Here is a 17,599-nt window from a genome sequence, read left to right as displayed (position 1 = left end):
CAATGCAAGGTCTCAGTTGTGCCTTCACAGGGGTAGTTATACATACCAATGAGTGGGATTTTTATTTACCACCTGTCTTCATTGTTGGTTTTCCTTTGAGTGTTTGAATTGAAGATCAGTTTTAGCAACATTTTTAAAAGTATCACTTGCTTTATTTTTAGGCTTTGGCATGAAGACAAAATACATCTCGTCAGTGGCTGAGGATGACGAGAGCTACGTATTCTCGAAGAGTGGCAGCGACAGCGATTGATGGAGAAAATGCAGCCTACAACCCTGCCCTGCTAAGCTGCGCTTTGTGACCTGACAGTGGTAAAATGGGGAGGCCTTTTGGTATTAGTTTGAGTAATTTAGTGTAAAATTAATTTAGTTTCTCTGAGGTATCTACTTTTTCCAGGGTGGTTATTTACACATGATGCATCATTCTTGGACAACAGTACATTTTACTGAGTTTATTCAACCCCAAATTCAAAGCGGAATGTGCACGATTCCTAATGTGGTTTTATGAATCTACACGTTGCTATAGTGTATAAGTAAGATGTATACCACTCTTCTAGCTTAATTCTATCATATAAGCAACTTTTAAAGTAAAACATCTTGCTTACACACTTTGAGAATTATTGCAAACTTCTGTTAAATTATTTTGTTAATGTGTGTATTTAATACATTTGGAGAGCACTGAGACAGATGTACAGTTTGTTTTTCCCTGTGATGCTGGAAATTTGTGCCATTTTATTTTCATACTAATCTGTTTTTCCCTTCCGTTCTCTAATCCGCTGTAGCCAAAGTACACTTATGAATAAGGACTTGTTTTTCAGGACTTTTTGTAACCTGCATTTCAAAAATAAAGATTTTGTAAATTACACAAGTGTCACTTTCAATTTCCTAAAAGGACTAAGTCTAGTGCCTTATATTTTGCCAGTTGAATTGACGCATTGTCAGTTGGTTGACGTGATGGAAAACGTGTCCAATGAAGAAACATTTACTTTCAGCATCCACAGAATTGGTAACAACTGACAAAATATCTGTTGTGAGGTGGTTAATGTTTTAGTTTTTTGCATTGATCCAGATGGTAGTAAGTGTTCAGTGGTGGTATGGTGGAGTTTTTATTAATGACTTAACATGAACAGTACATGACTAATGTTAAGTCACTAATGAAGACCACACTGTAATAATTTTAGATGGTGCATGTTCTGATTAGTCCAAGCTTTATGTGATTAATTTATTTTGATTTGTTTTAGTTGGATTGCAGTGGCTACAGGAACACCGGCAGTGCAGATCCTTATGAAGTGCACTTATGAACCATCCCCTTCTCAGGCATTGAGACTGTAATAGTATTTTCTTATTGCTGACACATAAATGTTTTAGTCCCTTCTGTGAATTGTATTACTGTAACCAGGCATCCAGTTGAAGGGAATTCACAGGAAACACATGGGATCACAGCCTTGGGAATGCCAGTGGTAGAACTAAAATGGCACAAAGCAGCCCTACATTACTTTAACTGTTTATTATAGCTTTGTTTAGCTGCTTTTGTGTCAAAGGTCTTTAGATAGTGCTTTACTTTTCCCATATTGATTTATTCAATAGTTGACATGCCTCTCCATGTTCAGTCAACTGGAATATTTTATTTTTTCTTTAGTAGAGTTTTGGGACTCATGTATTAATCTAAATTTCTGGATGGCATTGTTTAAGTGTTTAAAGGTTTGCTAGTAGCTTCTTATACAAGAAACATGATAGTAACCACTTAAGTAATGTGATTTGAAAAGATATAGGGCAGTGGTTGTCAACCCTGGTCCTGGGGACCCCTGCCCTGCTGGGTTTTGTTCAAACAGAGTACTCAATTACTTGAATTGAACCCTTGATTGAAGTAATTTCTTAAATCAGAGCCATTTATTTTAAACAGTTGTGGTAATTGTATACAGAGCCAACTGGCTATCAGTTACACAATTTAAAAAGTCAAATGTAACCAATTACTTCAATTAAGGGTTCAATTAAGTAATTGAGAGCTGGGTTGGAACAAACACCAGCAGGGTAGGAGGTCCTCCAGGACCAGGGTTGAGATCCACTGATATAGGGCCTAAGCAAGCTTTTGTTTGAGTTTTCAGTAAATGTAGTCTGTGAAGTGCTATAATTTGCTTTAACTGGATTAAAAACTGGATTTTTTTTTCTAACTTTTATATGTTCATATGTTTTGTGTGCATGTTTTGTTTTCTGTAAGACAATGTAGCTCCTGTTTGAATAAATATGTCATCAGTCCATCTTCCCAGTCTTGGTTTTTAGTAGTTGTGAAGTTCTGATTACATTGTTGACAATCTGATTTAATTCACACAGGATTGAAAAATGTGTGGTTACCTTTGTGAAACTGAATCAGCCCACAAGCTGTTGAGTAATGCGGGTCTAATTTAATTAAGTCACCTTCAAAGCATGGTAGATTGAGTATTAAGTGCCTCTGCACCAGTAGAGGGCATAACAGAACAGATGTTATCCTGTTATCCATAACTCATTTTTTGCTTTTTGTTTTAAGCAATCTCTCAAATAGCTGAATTAAGCTATGTACATTGTGTATGAGCTGTTAACCTAATGCAGCCCGAAAATGTAATCTCAGTTAAAAATGAAAGTGCTGTATTCAAGAAAAATCACTAATCTCCATTGTTTTATTGTTAATACATGTTCTTAATCTATCGAACCACAAGCCTAATGTGGGAACAGTCAGGTTTTATGGTTGGAGAAAAAAACAAACGGCCCAGCTGCTTTTATTTATAACAGTTTTTAAACTGCTCACGCATAATCGTAACATGGGAGAAGTCGGTACGTGCTGAGTGGGCCTTGTATAAATGCATGACTTCTGTCAGCTAGTAGCATACTTATCAAGTTATCTTAGGGGAGATATGGTGAAAACAGGGATGGCCTCCTTCTCTCATTTCCACTAGACTCACCTGTCCTGTGAGCAGGTTGGCAGTTGTGTGCTGCCTGTTAGGAAGGGTAACCCTCAGTCGCACATCGGGGGACACTGCATCGGGATTACTGTCTGAGGCTGCCGAGCGGTTACCATGGCAGCCAGGCTGACAACATCCTGTCCTGCCCACCGCTTTTATCCTTCCACCATTTACTACAGATGCCAATATCTGAAATGAATGTAATAGCACTCGATTCCTGTAGAAAATACAACTATATATCTGTGATTAGAAATTGTCACTGCTTTGTCAGTTGCTGGTGCAAAACAATCCAACAAAGAAGTTACAAATATTTCATCTTCATTCCCTAACTACTGAATGCTTTTTGTGCTGCTGTTGCACTAGCACTGTCTACGTATTTCTGAGAAGTCTGTATTAATAGAGATTTGGTCGTTCATATTTAATAGCATGGGGTTTATGGGCCTAATGCTCTTAAATTATTCAACCAATAACAATGTACTGCAGATGTTACCTTTTAACCTGTTAGATGCATGTTAGAATTTGAAATGTGAAATTGCTAGTCTGCGTCTTATGTCTGTTCCACTGACCGATTTAAACATTAGAGTGCTTTTTTTGAAGTGCAGAAGCAAAGCCACAGTTGCAGGCTTTGTCACCTTTTCCCATAAATCATACAAAATCCTTTGTTATGTGGGTTGTGTTCTTGAGGGATATCTGAAAATTGCTTTCCACAAACTCCACAGTCATGAAAATGATGACTTGAGTTTTAAAATAGCAGTTGACCCTGGAGGGTGACACCGAATGAGTCTGAGTTTCAAGGCTTTCTTCTCATATGGGATTGCACTGGGATCTGGCCTCTGTAGACCCACCATTCAAGTCAGCAGGAAAGAGGATAAGTAGAGGGTTATAATAAAAAAATATTGATCCCCTGCTGGTTATATGTCAGAAGCCTATCTGTTTCTCTTCCTTGAATGCACAGTACAAGCACTTTGAATTGGCCAAGGAAAGCAGAACAAGAGACTCATCTCTTCCTCTGAATTGCAGCATGATCACATGCAGAGACTGAATGCATTTAAGATGTACAACATGTCCAAAGTGTAGTAAGAACAGAGTTTGTGATGGAAAAACACAACAAAAGGCATGACTATAGTGCTGTGATAATGAGTATCATTAGAAATAAGGTTACGATTTATTTTTGAAGTCTTTTGCAGTTATCTTAATTTGAAGACTCCTATACAGAACTAGGGCTGTTGCATGCCATTGTTGCTATTTGTATTTGTATAGTTGAAGAATTAAACTGTCCTTTGACAGGTTCGGAGAAAACTTGTTTATCTGCTTGAACTCATGAGTTATTTAAAATTAGTTCATTTATTTTTATGTCAGATTGTTTTATATTCATGAAATTGTAGAGATGCTGGTTAAAAACGGTCAGACTGTACAAAACTGTTCTATGGATTTCAGTACAGTAACACCCCCCAGCTGTTCATTTGTCTGTACACCAGGAAACTTTTTACTGAATATATAAATACGTGTTTCTTCCTTCCTTCTGAATAATTAAATTGGATCGAATGGAGTGCATTTTAAAATATGTTCTAAAGTGTTCGGTCCAAGCTCAGATCTTCCTTTACTGGCATCTTAGCTCTGTCACTAATGGTATTACAGCTCCATAAGGGAGCCATCTGTCATTAAAGAAAGACAGGAATGATTAACTATATTGAGTTTTACTGCACTCTCTTGCATTGCACACTTGGCAAAAGCATGGCCCACATACCCTTTAATACTGTGGAAATGATTTATTATGACGCATGTTCTGCCTGTGCCCATATTGTAAAAGCATATTTGAAGAATGAAAAGTGTAGTTATTGATTTCCATGTTTATCTTCCCAGTTAGGTGACAACAGGATGAATAGAAATAATAATAAAGTCCCTTGTTCCTTGTAAAAACTTTGAATGTTGGAATGTTTGACAAAGCTGAGAGTTCCCTGTTTGTAGCATTTGAATACTGTTTCCCCTACTGTTACTATCTTATAAGAAGGAGAGCAATTATAACATAAGTGGCTAGCCTTGATCCTGATGAGCAACAATCATGCAGGTTTTCTGGGTCTCTCTAAAGCAATAGTAACTGAATACCTGGAACACATAATCTTTTTGGCTGACTAAGCCTTAAAATTGATTAATTTAAGTAGTTAAAGGTTTGGATAAAGCAAAAACAAGATGACATTTGTGGCTCTCCATGAACCAGGGTTGTGCAGTCCTTGTTTATAACAACCAGAACTGCGTGACACAGCTTATGTAACCTTTCTCAGAGCCATTTTTACCTTGAAGGTGTCCACAGCTCTGTCCACTGCAGCATGTCTTGTCTCTGGTTTCTGCATACAGTCCCAAGTGCTGTTGATCTCTTGGCCTTGGGGAGAAGCAGCCCTCTCACAATGGGGAGTAATGGATGGGGGTGGCCATCGGTGGACTCTGCCTCTCTGATTAACAATCATGGCAAAGGAGGTGGTGACTGGTTTGCCCAACTGACCGTGGAATTTCTTACGTGGTGAGTGTGTGTGCAGAATACACTTTATTGTAGCTGCATGAAGAGATGGTGGGCCTCGAGCAAAAACAATAGGGTGACGTACTTGGGCTGAGGTGGTGGGCAGCATCGTATTCCAGCTGGCAGGTGGAATAGCAACACTTTTCAAATGCGGTAAATGTGTTGACAGCCTTGAACATAAAACTCAGGATCGGAAGCACGTGGTGAATAAGGATGTGGGTTTCCATCCCCAGCCGCTTCCGTCTGTCTTTATTTTATTTATTTTTTTACTTACTGCACAACTTGGATTCTGATTTTCACATATAGGGGAGGGGTTTTGAGTCAAAAGTCAAAAAGTCCTTTTTGTTAGAAAACAATTCTTCACACTCCCGCGTTAAAACTAAAAAGTAAGCGTTTTAATTGCATTGTGTTCCTAGTGCAGACCTATCAACAGTTGGCTTTCCCTATCCTTATCCTCATTATGAGGTGTGTCAGTACTGCAGGGCCAGCCGGCGAGTGGGTGTAACTGCGAGCTGGTGGCTGAGAAAATGCTTGTTATGTCTTCACATTGCTACAAAATATTATCACGAAACCTAGTAGGTGGCGTAAATCGGGTGGGCTGAAAAAAAAAGGATCCGACACCCCGGTCTAAACTTCCCTTGCAGAGAGCAAAGGCAGTATATGCAAATATAGGAGAGAAAACATTCATCATAAGCTAAGGAATATTAATGACCTAGAGATTTAAAATAAAGAGCTCAAAATATGCCAGGCTCAGTGGGTGACTCGATTATTTGAAGAGCAGCAGGCAAGGAATCTTAACGATCCCAAATCACAGCTGAGTGCTAATTAATCAACCATACCTGTGACCCACAAAATTACACATCTGTACACTGATCCTGAAAACTGTACTGTGCCACCATGCTATGTTTGTAACATTCTCCTTAGAGGACAAAAACATAATGAAGCTGTCAGGGTCACATCAATCTTTGAAGGGGACTTAGTTAAGAGCCACCTATTTGACACCCATTTCAACATTTCATTCTGCTTCTGTAACATGAATGTCTCAAATAGCAGTCATAGAAAACTTACTCTGGTGGGCAAGTGCTTTCTCAATAGGGCCCTCAAATCTTTTTTTCCTCAAATTTAACATTATATAGACTGGAATCCTGATGTGATTCCCTCCTTACTGAAGATGAAAACCGCACAAGTTATGTGTCACCAGGTAAACAATGTTTTATTTGACCTACCAGACACTTTCATCTGTTGGTAGAAGAGTGAATCCAATTGATGTCCTCTACTTTTACTTCTAGATTGTCCTCTGGTTCTGGATCCTTATGAGCATTTCTCTTCCAGAATATTTCACTCCTACATGCACGACACTGGGCAATATAATTTAATTATGACATGGTGTCTTGAGCCTGTGGTTCTCAGCCACCAAGATTCCTCTACTTAATAGTATTCACCCAGGAAAAGGAAGTAAGATACTTATAATAGACTACTTATTTGTTTATCAACTATTTCAGGAAAATAAACTGAACAAATGTGCAAAAGAACAACTTGTGTGTCCAACTTTCATAGGGCCGATACAGTAGCCCAATGCTGGTCATCATCAGGAGTTTGGGTAATGTCTTCAGTCCCCATTGCCCTGGTCCACTCAGCTGTGAATGAGCAGCTGCAGATACATAGGCATCATATCCAAAGGAATGTCAATTATATCCCTTTGCACCACCCTTACCAGCACTTAAGAGCCACAGGAATGAGAGGATTTAGCTGGGCTCAAACTGTCATAGCGAGCGTATCTGGCAAACAACAACAAAGTGCCAACAGTGCTTGATGGCAGCATTTTGTTTATCGGAGGCTGTGCTTTGGCATCAAAATTTGGCAAAGTTTTGATTAAATCTGGGCCGTCACCTGACTGCTCATAATTTTGCAGTTTGTACCTGGTCTGTTCTTCTACAAGAGAGAACTCAAACAATGGAATGCATAAAAAATGCTTTTTACTCCCAACACCTGCATGCCTTGTTCAAAGTACTGCAGATAGCACTGACACACTTCTCCTACGAGCATAGCTGGTACCTCTTTTGCAGGCTTTTCAGTCCATGTAAATGTCCTGAGAAAAGAAACTGCTGCTGACTCAAGATGATGGAAGAAACCCTGATTAATTGACTGTCTTGAGCATCTGAGATAATGGAATAAAGCCTATTTCTGAGTGAGGCAATCAAGTACTTTTCAATGTCAAACATTTAATAGATAGAGATTTACATTAGCCCAATTTAGGATTCTCCTGGAAACCTTCAGCTTTTGATGTCTTGATAATCTCTCTCCTGACCTTTGAGCATATCCCTTTTTTGTGCCTTCTCTCTGCTCTTTTAATCTTGCTCTCTCATCACTCATCTATCTAACACAAAATTCACCCTACCCCACTCCACTCCTCCCCACCCCTGGCACCCATCCCTCCCTCCCCCACTTCACCACAGTGACCTGAAGCTAGCTAGACTTGAGTCTGCATTAAGAGACTAGTGCGTAATCACATTAGAAGGCAAAGCATTTGGAGGCTTCTAAATCCAACTTACTTTTAATCATGCTTTTTATGTAATGGGTATCTTTGAGGGATTAGGAATAAAACGTGCTTCTGCCCATGCAAAATAATACAAAATAAATACTATACACTGCACTATAAAGGATGGAGGGATCTACACTGATTTAAACCTATCAGTCTGGTAATGTGGATCTAATATAAATGCGTACTTTGTCCAACTATTTACCACTGGATAGCATAATGCCACGGCCAAGTCAAGCACATAGTTCCCAAAAGCACCGAAAGCTATTTGTTTGATGAAGATACAGTTTTGATTTATACAACACCTACTATTCTACCAGAAAATAAAACATAAAAATATTACAAGCAGGTTCTCACAAAAAATACCTAAGAATGTTTCACAGCTCTTCTCATATGAGCGAGGGGTGTTGTGTGCCTTTTTTAAACATGTGAAATCTGTGAAAACAGAAGACCGAAAACAAATGACAGACTTATTTTGTAACGTCACAAAATAAGCTCCCCATGGTTACATAATTAAACATGACGTGCCTCATTCCAGATAAATCGATACAGGCCTGTGTTTCAACGTGCCGCACCGCCATCAGCATTAAGTGCAATGGAATCCAGATCAAATCAAAGAAAGTGGGCTCTGCTGAAACTGCTGCCCAAGACAGACTCTCAAGCGCACACATTTATCTTTATTTGAAACCAAGACAACAAACAAAGACAATCGGTGTCATTAGATATTTTCTCCATAACTCCTCTGAAAGCAGTACCCGGTTACCAATAAATTAAACAAAGACGTCAAAGGTCTAACAACGAAAAGTTTCTTGCCTCCCTTCCATTATATAGCTGGGAAGAGCGAAAGGACTTTATAGTATTAAAAACACTTGGTGTGTAGCCACATAACTGTGGAAGTCATGAAAGGAAATGTGATTATGCATTCTTTTCTGCAGCCACTACAGTCCACTAAATCTAAGGTTTTCAAGCCTTAAAAAAGGAAATTGCAGCAACTTGATACCTCCCTTGCTGTCCTTTATATTGACTCAATTCTCCATGCTGTACCATAATGCACTTTACCCAGCAGGATTGTATATGCACATGTGTACTTGCATGTATACAGATCCACACGAATGTAGATGCACATATATTTAAACATTTTCATTTTAGCTTCATAAACCATAGAGTTCACTGTACTGTACTGAAGAGGAAACGTGGATAAAATCAACGTAACAAATATTTGGTGAACTTATTAAACCTCGTTTATTATAATAAATATACTCCGTCGTATATACACTATTTAAAACAGGAATGTATATCATGTACAAATTGTCTATACAGCTCTTGCAATGTCTGAACACAGTGTGAACACTTCCATATAAACACAACACTGCACTCACGACGTGGGAGCCTGACAACACAGTCACTGAAATACTTCAAACAGAAAGAAAAATGTATCTGTGAATCTGTGCGTCTTTTACATTTGAATGTAAAAAGGGGATGTGGTTAGCGTCTCTGGCAGACAGATTTGCATTTTAGGCTTTTACATTATTCTTGCCCTAGTATTTGCAAGGGTATAGAAAACAGCAATTGCAGACAGTCCGGTCACCACATATCCCCCTTTCAATGATGGTTTAAGCTACTTGAAACAAAGGATTGCATCTCGAAATCACAACTGCCTGCAGCCCCACTTTCCGCTTTGCAAACGTGGGGCAGCAAGCAGGTCCTGTGAATGAAGTGGGGTGTTTGAAACGGAGTAAAAGTCATTTATTTATAGATGAGCTTAGACTAATCCCCTCGGATAATACTCCTGCGTTTTTTGTTCAGCGTTAACCTTTAAGTGCGACCGCTGGCAACATCTGAAGTATTATTTATGTATCTATCCTCATTAATGACTACATTTCTACTGGATGATGTATTAAAATGCAATACCATTTACGTAGGAGTGTATAGCCCCTCTTTTTTCACCCCTTGTTTTCAGTCAGAGCAGCTTTATAGGCATTATCAGATGCTACTATTTTAGTAACCCCTCCCGCCACAGTGATATCCGACAACTAATAAAAACACCGTTAATAATTATAGAAACCATTACAATGTACATATTCAACAGATCTGTTATCAGAGGGCTGTTGTTTGCAATGTACTCGCAGCTCATGGTTTATCTGTAATCGTTCCCCTCTTCTGATTAATATCTTTCACAGTAATAACTCATGAAGCAATCCTCACACTGGTCCATAAACGTGGTGTCCCTTCCCTATAGACGATTATTGTGTGCTTGTCGTAGTAACTCTGAACATTTCAGGAGAGCTTAATGACACAAAACGCTAAGATAATGGCTATCAACAGGACAGCGGTGAATATCACACCAGCCAGGACCTTGGTGGGTTCGCATCCTGATTTGCTCTCCTCGTTGATGGAAATCACCCCGATGGAGGAAGCCCCCACGCTGATCGTAGACTTCAGCTCTGCCCCCGGGTCTTGCTTGGCTTCTACAGTCCAGTGGGCAACGTTGACCTTCATCTCCATTTCCTCCATCATCTCCCCGACTTGGCTGATCTCGTTCTCCAGCTCCTTGAGGTCCACCACGTCTATACTGCTGTCCGCCTCGTACTTCATGTTCTGGGCGCTCATGGCCCGGGCGGCGACGGCGGAGGTACTCCCGCACATGCCCGTCTGGATGAGGTGCCTCTTGGGGACGTTGAGCGGGAACTCCTGGCCAAATTCCAGCGCCTTCTTCATGTCCACCTCCAGGAACTCCATGCTGGTCGAGAAGATCACCCAAAGCCGCTCATATTCTGCTCGGTCCTCTTTGTTTATCGTCTTGTCCTTCAGCAAGGTGGTCAGTTTGTTGCGGTTGGCAACTGCTAAGTCCTGCGCCTTTTTGCGGGTCTTCTTCAGCTCCTCCCGGAGGTTCTGCGAGTCCGACGTCCCCCCGACAGCAATGACCAGGTGTCTGTAGCAGGCGGTCACTTTGTTCAGAGCATCCAGCATGGTTTTGCACTCCTCCTTCCCCATCCTTTGAAAAAGACGGGTGCTTTACCGCAGTTAGGTGATCGGGTAAACGGGTAAAAAGGTACAAAAGAATAGCAAAGCTGGGGACAAAACTGCGTGTCACTGGCTGGGTGGTCTTTGTTTTACATTCCCAGCCCTTCACATCCAGCCGGGGCTCTCAACGGCGAGGCGTCTCCCCCATCCATGTCCCCCGTCCGGGCAGAGGAGCAGGCGAGCCTAACAACGCACAGCTCGGCAGACGGCTTTGCCACTGCTGTTTTGCATGCGAGATAAGTCCAAATCCCAACCTGCAGGGACTGAATTAAATGCGAGATAAAACCATCCCCGCAGCTCAGTTTCCCCAGGGGGCTCTTGGCTGTATGCGCGTCTTTATAAAGTGGTGCACATATGCCACCGCACAGACAGAAGCAGCTTCGCGTCAACGGCGAGATGCAAACTGGTGAAAAAGTCCTCTGAAGCCCCCAAAACAACTGAAAAGACCAACAATATGAGAGAGAGCAAACGAAAAAAAATGCGTTAAATCCGGTCTAATGAAGCAAATTAGGGGTGGGGATGCCCAAATGTATTGCAAAATATGCTTAAGCAGTCGTATACAAAATTAGACCACTATTCTCAGTGCAGCACTAACCCCAGGCTGGGAGCTGTCCAGGGCGGCAGCAGCGCCGGCGAGGTTTAAATACCGCCGAGCGCCCGGTCCCGTCACAGGCACACGAAACAGGAAGGAGCCGGGGCCACGCAGGCGCTCTATTGGACCGCGGTGTCGCACCAGCCCGGAGCAGCCGTAAGCTGATTGGTCAAACGTGGACCCTGGGACTCGAGTGTGCGACGTGATTGGCTAGATTGGCCCCTCACTCAAAAGGGAAACCCCGCCTTTTCCCAAATCAGTCTAGACAGACCGGTAGTGCTGAAGGAGGAATTGAGATGGTGTTTGTTTGAGTTTCGTTAAGAAGTTGAGATTTGCAATGCTCACCTGGCGTGTTTAAATCGGTAAGTTGGGGTGGTTATTTATGTACAGTTAAAGGTGATCGGGGAAGTTACAGTGTGTGCTTACTGATGTCCGAGTCGCCCTGTCACTTCCATATTTTCTTGGGATAGTGGCTTTGCATCCGCCGCATACGTGAAGTCCTGCTGATAAACACGTACAGCCCTGTTGTCACGTCGGTTGTGTATGGCGTTTGTTCATTTCACCACCAAAAGTTTTTACCCGTTACGAAATTTCATATGGATAAATTCATTTCCCCCCCGTTTCGCTGTGTATTGTCACTTGTTCAAAAACAACAAGCTGTCTGTTTGAAATGTATATATGCATGTATTTGATCCTACCTGGGTGGCGATGCTGAGTTGGGACAGAGTTATGAATTTTCACTGCGGATGTAAAAACACCTGCAGTCGGGAAGTCTGAAATACATTTAACACAGTGCTACGGAAATGGCTTTATACAGCGACTGTTCATTCTGTAAAGAAAAACAAAACATTACCCTACCTGGACAGGCCATGCCGGGCTAATACACCGCAATAAATCGCACGCTTCATGAAGTAATGCGTAGTAGGTCATGTTGCCACCGTCACAAAGTGTGTTATGTTAACCAGCAGTAGAGATCTATCACAAAAACAAAGTGGGGTCTGCGGTGATTAATGGTTGTGTCGAGTATTAAAACAAACTGGGTCACTGCAATTACACAAGCATACAAATAGTGTTCAAATGGGAATAAGAAAAGGTATTGTCTACAACTCTGCCTTGCCCTCTGGGGAAGCCACTCAGACAACTCTGCAGGTCTGGTGTAGTGTTTATGTCAGCGATTATGTCAGTGTTGGTATATAGGCTAGCTGTATCGCAATGTTTTATTTTATTTTTTTAGAGTAATATCAATTTAAATCAGGATGCAATAGTGTAAATATGTCAGCTGTACATAACGTCTGGAAGTTTTACTCTGAATGCCAGTGAGTTAAGGACTCAGTGACGCATTTGTTACACACTTCACACTAAAAGCTTCCCCTTAATGGCACAAAGCATGTCTTTTGCTTTGGCACTGCAGCCTTTCCTGTCTGTGCAGTGTATATATTGATCAGTCTATTAAAATGAAAAAATGCCTCAAATATATAACACACCATGGGAAACATTTGATGGACTTTCTTACTGCCTTGTTGATTTGTTTGAAGGAGTGGCATAGGTCAATATTAGTTGTTCATTTTTTAATATTATTTGATTTCTGCCATCCTGGGTGTATTCCTGCCTTGCACCCTATGCCTGCCGGGATCGGCCCTGGCCTCCCCGCGACCCTCACCAGGATAAGCAGTTTCGAAGATGGATGGATGGATGCATGGACGGATTTGATTTCTACATCCTATGTTGTTTTTGTGTGTGTTTGATTAACGTTTAAATTACTAGCCTATATTTACCAAATGGGTCTACAGAAAATGTATTCGAAGGGGTCTCCTTTTTAGTAATTGAGAGAAAATTGAGAGTGAGGGGGCGGAGTAGATGAGCTATACAAAGTTTTGTGAATTCCCCCAGTAGTTCTCGGGTACCCGTTTCATTTCCTAATTTTTTAGGCATGATCTCTCTTCATTATAGCTGTTCTTATCAGAGGTACAGTGAAAAAAGAGATCAGTAAAATAAGCATGGAAGTAACATAGGGAACAATACAGTATAGGCCTAGGTAATTATTTTATTAGTTTTATTTATTTATTTATTTATTTATTTATTTATTGGCAGACACCCTTATCCAGGGCAACTTACAAAACATAAGAGCAATACAAAGTGCAAAAATACAGTACAGTTCAAAGCATAATGCAATTTATAAATAAATAATATATGGAGTAGGTTATCTTAGTTCTGATTTTTGTTTTGGTTTGTTTTGGTTTACCATTCTTTTAACATATTTGACAGTGACAGGCTCGCAGTATCAAACTTAAAAAGGGACCCTGGCTGCGGCGATGTTGTTTCCTATTTAATATTGAAAAAAATTGAGCTGCAGTAATCTTTTGTTTTTCTTACTACTGAATTTCCTTTCTAATCCATGCTGTCTCGATGGAAGCAAATTTGGCTATCTGTCAAAAAAAATTATAATATGAAAACATTGTTTTTAAAACTAAAAATAAATCCGAGTTTTATTGACGTTCGTCATGTGTCCGGCCTATAGCTAGCCTATCTAAAACGTAGGAAAACTGGATAGAAACTACAAGTCTGGTGCCCAAAAACGCAAGGAGCGAGACAAGAAAAATTGTATCATTTCGACACATGTGTCCCTCTAACAAGCTACTTCTTTCAGGAAGGGTCTGCGTCTTGGAGCCATCCAGATGTTATGGATGAATCCAATATGTCTGCAGTTTGCTCTGCTGTTGCTAAAAATGACACGATGGTCACTTGATGGCACACGATGGCATTGTCTATTCTATATTAAGCTTTTAGTTGATAAATCTCTTGCTCTACAGTGCTTAAGGGTCAGGTGCTACAGCAACATTGCCTGTTCTTGGTGCTGAAACAACAGCATCAAATATGGCATGTTTTCTTATTTCTTATTTGTAAATGTTTTATTTTTTGCACATATAGATCTGCTTTGATTCAATAATAGTGATAGTAATGCTTATTTGTCGCCACCCTGTGCGTAAACCCTCGCTCTGCCCCTGTACTTCATCTTTTCCCTGTAAAAATGAATAAATAAATATAGTAACATTTCAAAGCATCAAGATTGAATGTTACTTAATTTTTTTTTCTTTGTTTTTGAACCTTGTTGTCTTGCTCTTACAGAGAAAGTGAGTTTATTGTACTCAATAGTTATTTTCTTAATTTAGCCTAAATCACTTTAATCTATTACAGATAAGAGCAACATGATTGAATTTAGTTTAATAAAACCTATAACCCATATCAAATGAGCACGATGTGTCGAATGGCCTCCTCCTCCTTTCTTATGTTCTTAACTGCCATTTTATAACACTATCTGGACAGCTTAACTTTTTCTTTATGTAGGCTGTTTTGATTGTCTTTTTTTTTTGTTCTGTTCTGTAAATAATTCCACAATCAATTTAATTTCCACAGTTTTTGGAAGGTGAAACCAGATATGCAGCAAAAAATCCTGTTGCTTTTAAAAAAGACAGCTACATTATTAGAGATGTATGTGTGCAGATTTCAGCTTTCCAGGGCTGATATACCAGCAGCACACAGGCTCTGAGTGTGTGGAGGTGTGAGTGACTTGGGGGCAGTGCGCTTGTGCTGTGTGTGTGTGACCCGGCCACTGACCGCTGATCCTTTCTCAGAAGCAATGTGAGAAATCCAGCTCATTCTCTAATTAGAGAGATAGTACTAGGCTCCAGCTTTCCACCTTCACCTTTAACATTCTTTCTTAAATATCTGTAGGGGGAGAGTAGGATGGAGGGAGGGTGTGGGTGGGGGGAAGTGATAGCAATGATGCAATAAAGCCCTTTTGAAAAAGCAAAAACTATCCATGAGCTCTTTTGAAGGTCTTGAAGAACTTGTGTCAAACTTGGAACAGTACAAAATATCACATTTGTTTGCTTTTGTTTTTAAATGTATTAAGTGTTCTTTTCTGACTTGGTTTAGATGCACATACAGTATGCTGGTTGGAGAGGTTATGAACCATTTACTGTCTACACTCATTTTGACATGGAGTGCGTCGGGAAGATGTTACATGCTTCAGGGGAAAAAGACTGCGTGGTTTATAGCGAGAGAGGAAAAAAGGCAGACTTGTGAGAAGTGAGATTTTACCCTGTGTAAGTTATACACCATTACAATGGGTATATGAGGTGTGTAAGAGCTTAATTGGGGTTGGGGGGGGGGGATCAATACCTGTAGTGTAACCAGGATCACTGTCACTGAAATTAGGTTATGTGTGAAGATATTGCATCAGAACAGACTCCTAGAAGTTTGTGTCCCCTCAGAAATCTAATGCTGTAGGACTTTAGTTAGAACCACTTTCTCTTCCTTGTCATAATAATATGTGTTGGAAAACTGCCTGTTTCATTGTGGCTGAGGAACATTGGTGTGGTAGGCCAAAATAATTGTCCTAAGGACCAGTTAAATAAAAAAATAAAAAAGGGATAATGGTGAATTGGATTTTGAATCCTTTATTTCGACATCAACTTTACCCATATATATATTTTTAATTGTTTTTTTTCCAGAACATGCTGTTGTTGGCTTACATTTAGCAGCAACATTTTCAGGAAGAGTGGGCGGTACGGATGATCCAGCAAAATGAAACAGAATAACTGCTATTCAGTTTTAGAAGGCTGCCCCAGGTTATAAGTTCTACTGAGCTCTTCTGTTGCAGTGAGAGCCAGTGCAGTGCATATTTGGAAAAATCTTGTTGGGTCAAATTACATCACCCCTTGCTTTATTGCTCATGGTTTAATCTTTGTGTCAAACATTTACTGAACTGCAATTCGGTTATAATCCTCTGGAGTTGTCTGTTTTAGCGGGTGAACATGACTATTTACACAATCAACAGCTATTTTTAAATGTCAAGATCTTTATGAATCCCTTTTTTTCTGGTTTTATGTCATTTTGTCAGAAAAAAATGCTGCTTTTTCCCTCTCAAGGCTGAATGTGTGATGAATATTTTCAGGTTTGCACAAGTCTTAGTGGCTCACAGTGGCTTACCTTGGTATGATGCTAATTACTTTCCCCACCTTAGCATCAAATTTGAGAAGAGCTGGCTTTTTAAGAGCTGTAATTTAAGTAGTAATAGGTAAGACAATCACACATGAAGTAGGATAGCATGCAGAGACAAAGGAAAAGGACAGATAATCTGGAAGTGCAAATGGATCTAGAAAGAAGCCAGAAAAACACTGAAATTAAGAAATCTCATATGCAAAACAGTAAAATGTGTTATTTCTATAACAGTGGCTGGGTGTTGGTTTTGAGCCTATTACTTATTTGAATTGGTGACTGAATGTGGGGGTTCTGCATTCATCACCACTGGATTTGTCAGAGAGCGTAACCTTCATCTTCCTCCCTCCTGTTTTAATTGTCAAAGACAGTGATCTGAAGAGAGGAGAGGCATATTGACATAATCCATAGATTGTGTTACAATGGTTGCCATGCTGAAATACTTGACAAGTTCAGCATTTTGTACTGTAAAACAACTGAGCATGGTGTTTCATTACGGGCCTGTTCCTGCCATTTATAGATTGGTTAAGGTGCTCTCAGTACCTCTTATTAGTGAATTGCAGGAGTTTACCCTAGCTGGCACTTACAGCATGTGTGAGTCTATTAAACTCCCCAGGGTATTCGATTACAAGCATACAAGATGACTCGACTCAGTCTTCTTCAGTACTGTTAGGGAGTAACTCAATTACCTGTCTTATAAGGGTTTCTTTTATGTAGGAAGGGCACAGTTTTCGGTTATTGCTTTTTCTTAACCTTTTCAGATTGCATTATTCTTTGTTCGCTGCTCCTCTCTCTTGCTGTTTCTGCCTGTGGCAGGTGTTGCCCCTCTGATACATTCTGGGAGACTTCAGGAAGCTGCTTAAGATTTCACAAAGTGAGGGGGAGGAATATATGTTCTGCACACAACTCACTGCGTCATGCTTTACTGAAGGATTGGTGGGATGGCAATTTTCTTCCCCTTTACTTTAGGCTACCATACTTGCAAATTGCTTAAA

The 17,599-nt window shown here is 40.3% G+C and overlaps 3 protein-coding genes across 4 annotated transcripts in view; 2 read left to right on the top strand and 1 right to left on the bottom strand.

Annotated features, from left to right (window-relative positions):
• The window catches only part of tdrd12 (tudor domain containing 12), a 42,744-nt gene extending 41,531 nt beyond the window's left edge, over positions 1–1,213 (top strand). Inside the window, exon 34 of the mRNA XM_066712566.1 lies at positions 162–1,213. The gene's annotated coding sequence lies outside the window, so the exon portion shown is untranslated. The remainder of the gene's footprint in view (positions 1–161) is intronic.
• Positions 1,214–9,205: 7,992 nt separating this feature from the next.
• On the bottom strand, positions 9,206–11,632 carry LOC136759169 (regulator of G-protein signaling 9-binding protein). The gene has a single exon (XM_066714047.1). The coding sequence runs from the start codon at positions 10,979–10,981 to the stop codon at positions 10,265–10,267; it is 717 nt and encodes a 238-aa protein (XP_066570144.1). The 5' UTR covers positions 10,982–11,632; the 3' UTR covers positions 9,206–10,264.
• Positions 11,633–11,868: 236 nt separating this feature from the next.
• The window catches only part of ankrd27 (ankyrin repeat domain 27 (VPS9 domain)), a 71,289-nt gene continuing 65,558 nt past the window's right edge, over positions 11,869–17,599 (top strand). For both annotated transcript variants that reach the window (XM_066714045.1, XM_066714046.1), the window contains exon 1: positions 11,869–11,965. The gene's annotated coding sequence lies outside the window, so the exon portion shown is untranslated. The remainder of the gene's footprint in view (positions 11,966–17,599) is intronic.

Source organism: Amia ocellicauda, chromosome 9, assembly GCF_036373705.1.
Source record: "Amia ocellicauda isolate fAmiCal2 chromosome 9, fAmiCal2.hap1, whole genome shotgun sequence".
Taxonomy (NCBI): Eukaryota; Metazoa; Chordata; class Actinopteri; order Amiiformes; family Amiidae; genus Amia; species Amia ocellicauda.
The sequence above is the reverse complement of the archived record's forward strand: the minus strand, read 5'-3'. Positions and strand labels throughout refer to the sequence as shown.

Bases quoted from the DNA above. Each gene is read 5' to 3' on its own strand.
- LOC136759169 (XM_066714047.1), bottom strand. From the start codon at position 10,981: ATGGGGAAGGAGGAGTGCAAAACCATGCTGGATGCTCTGAACAAAGTG.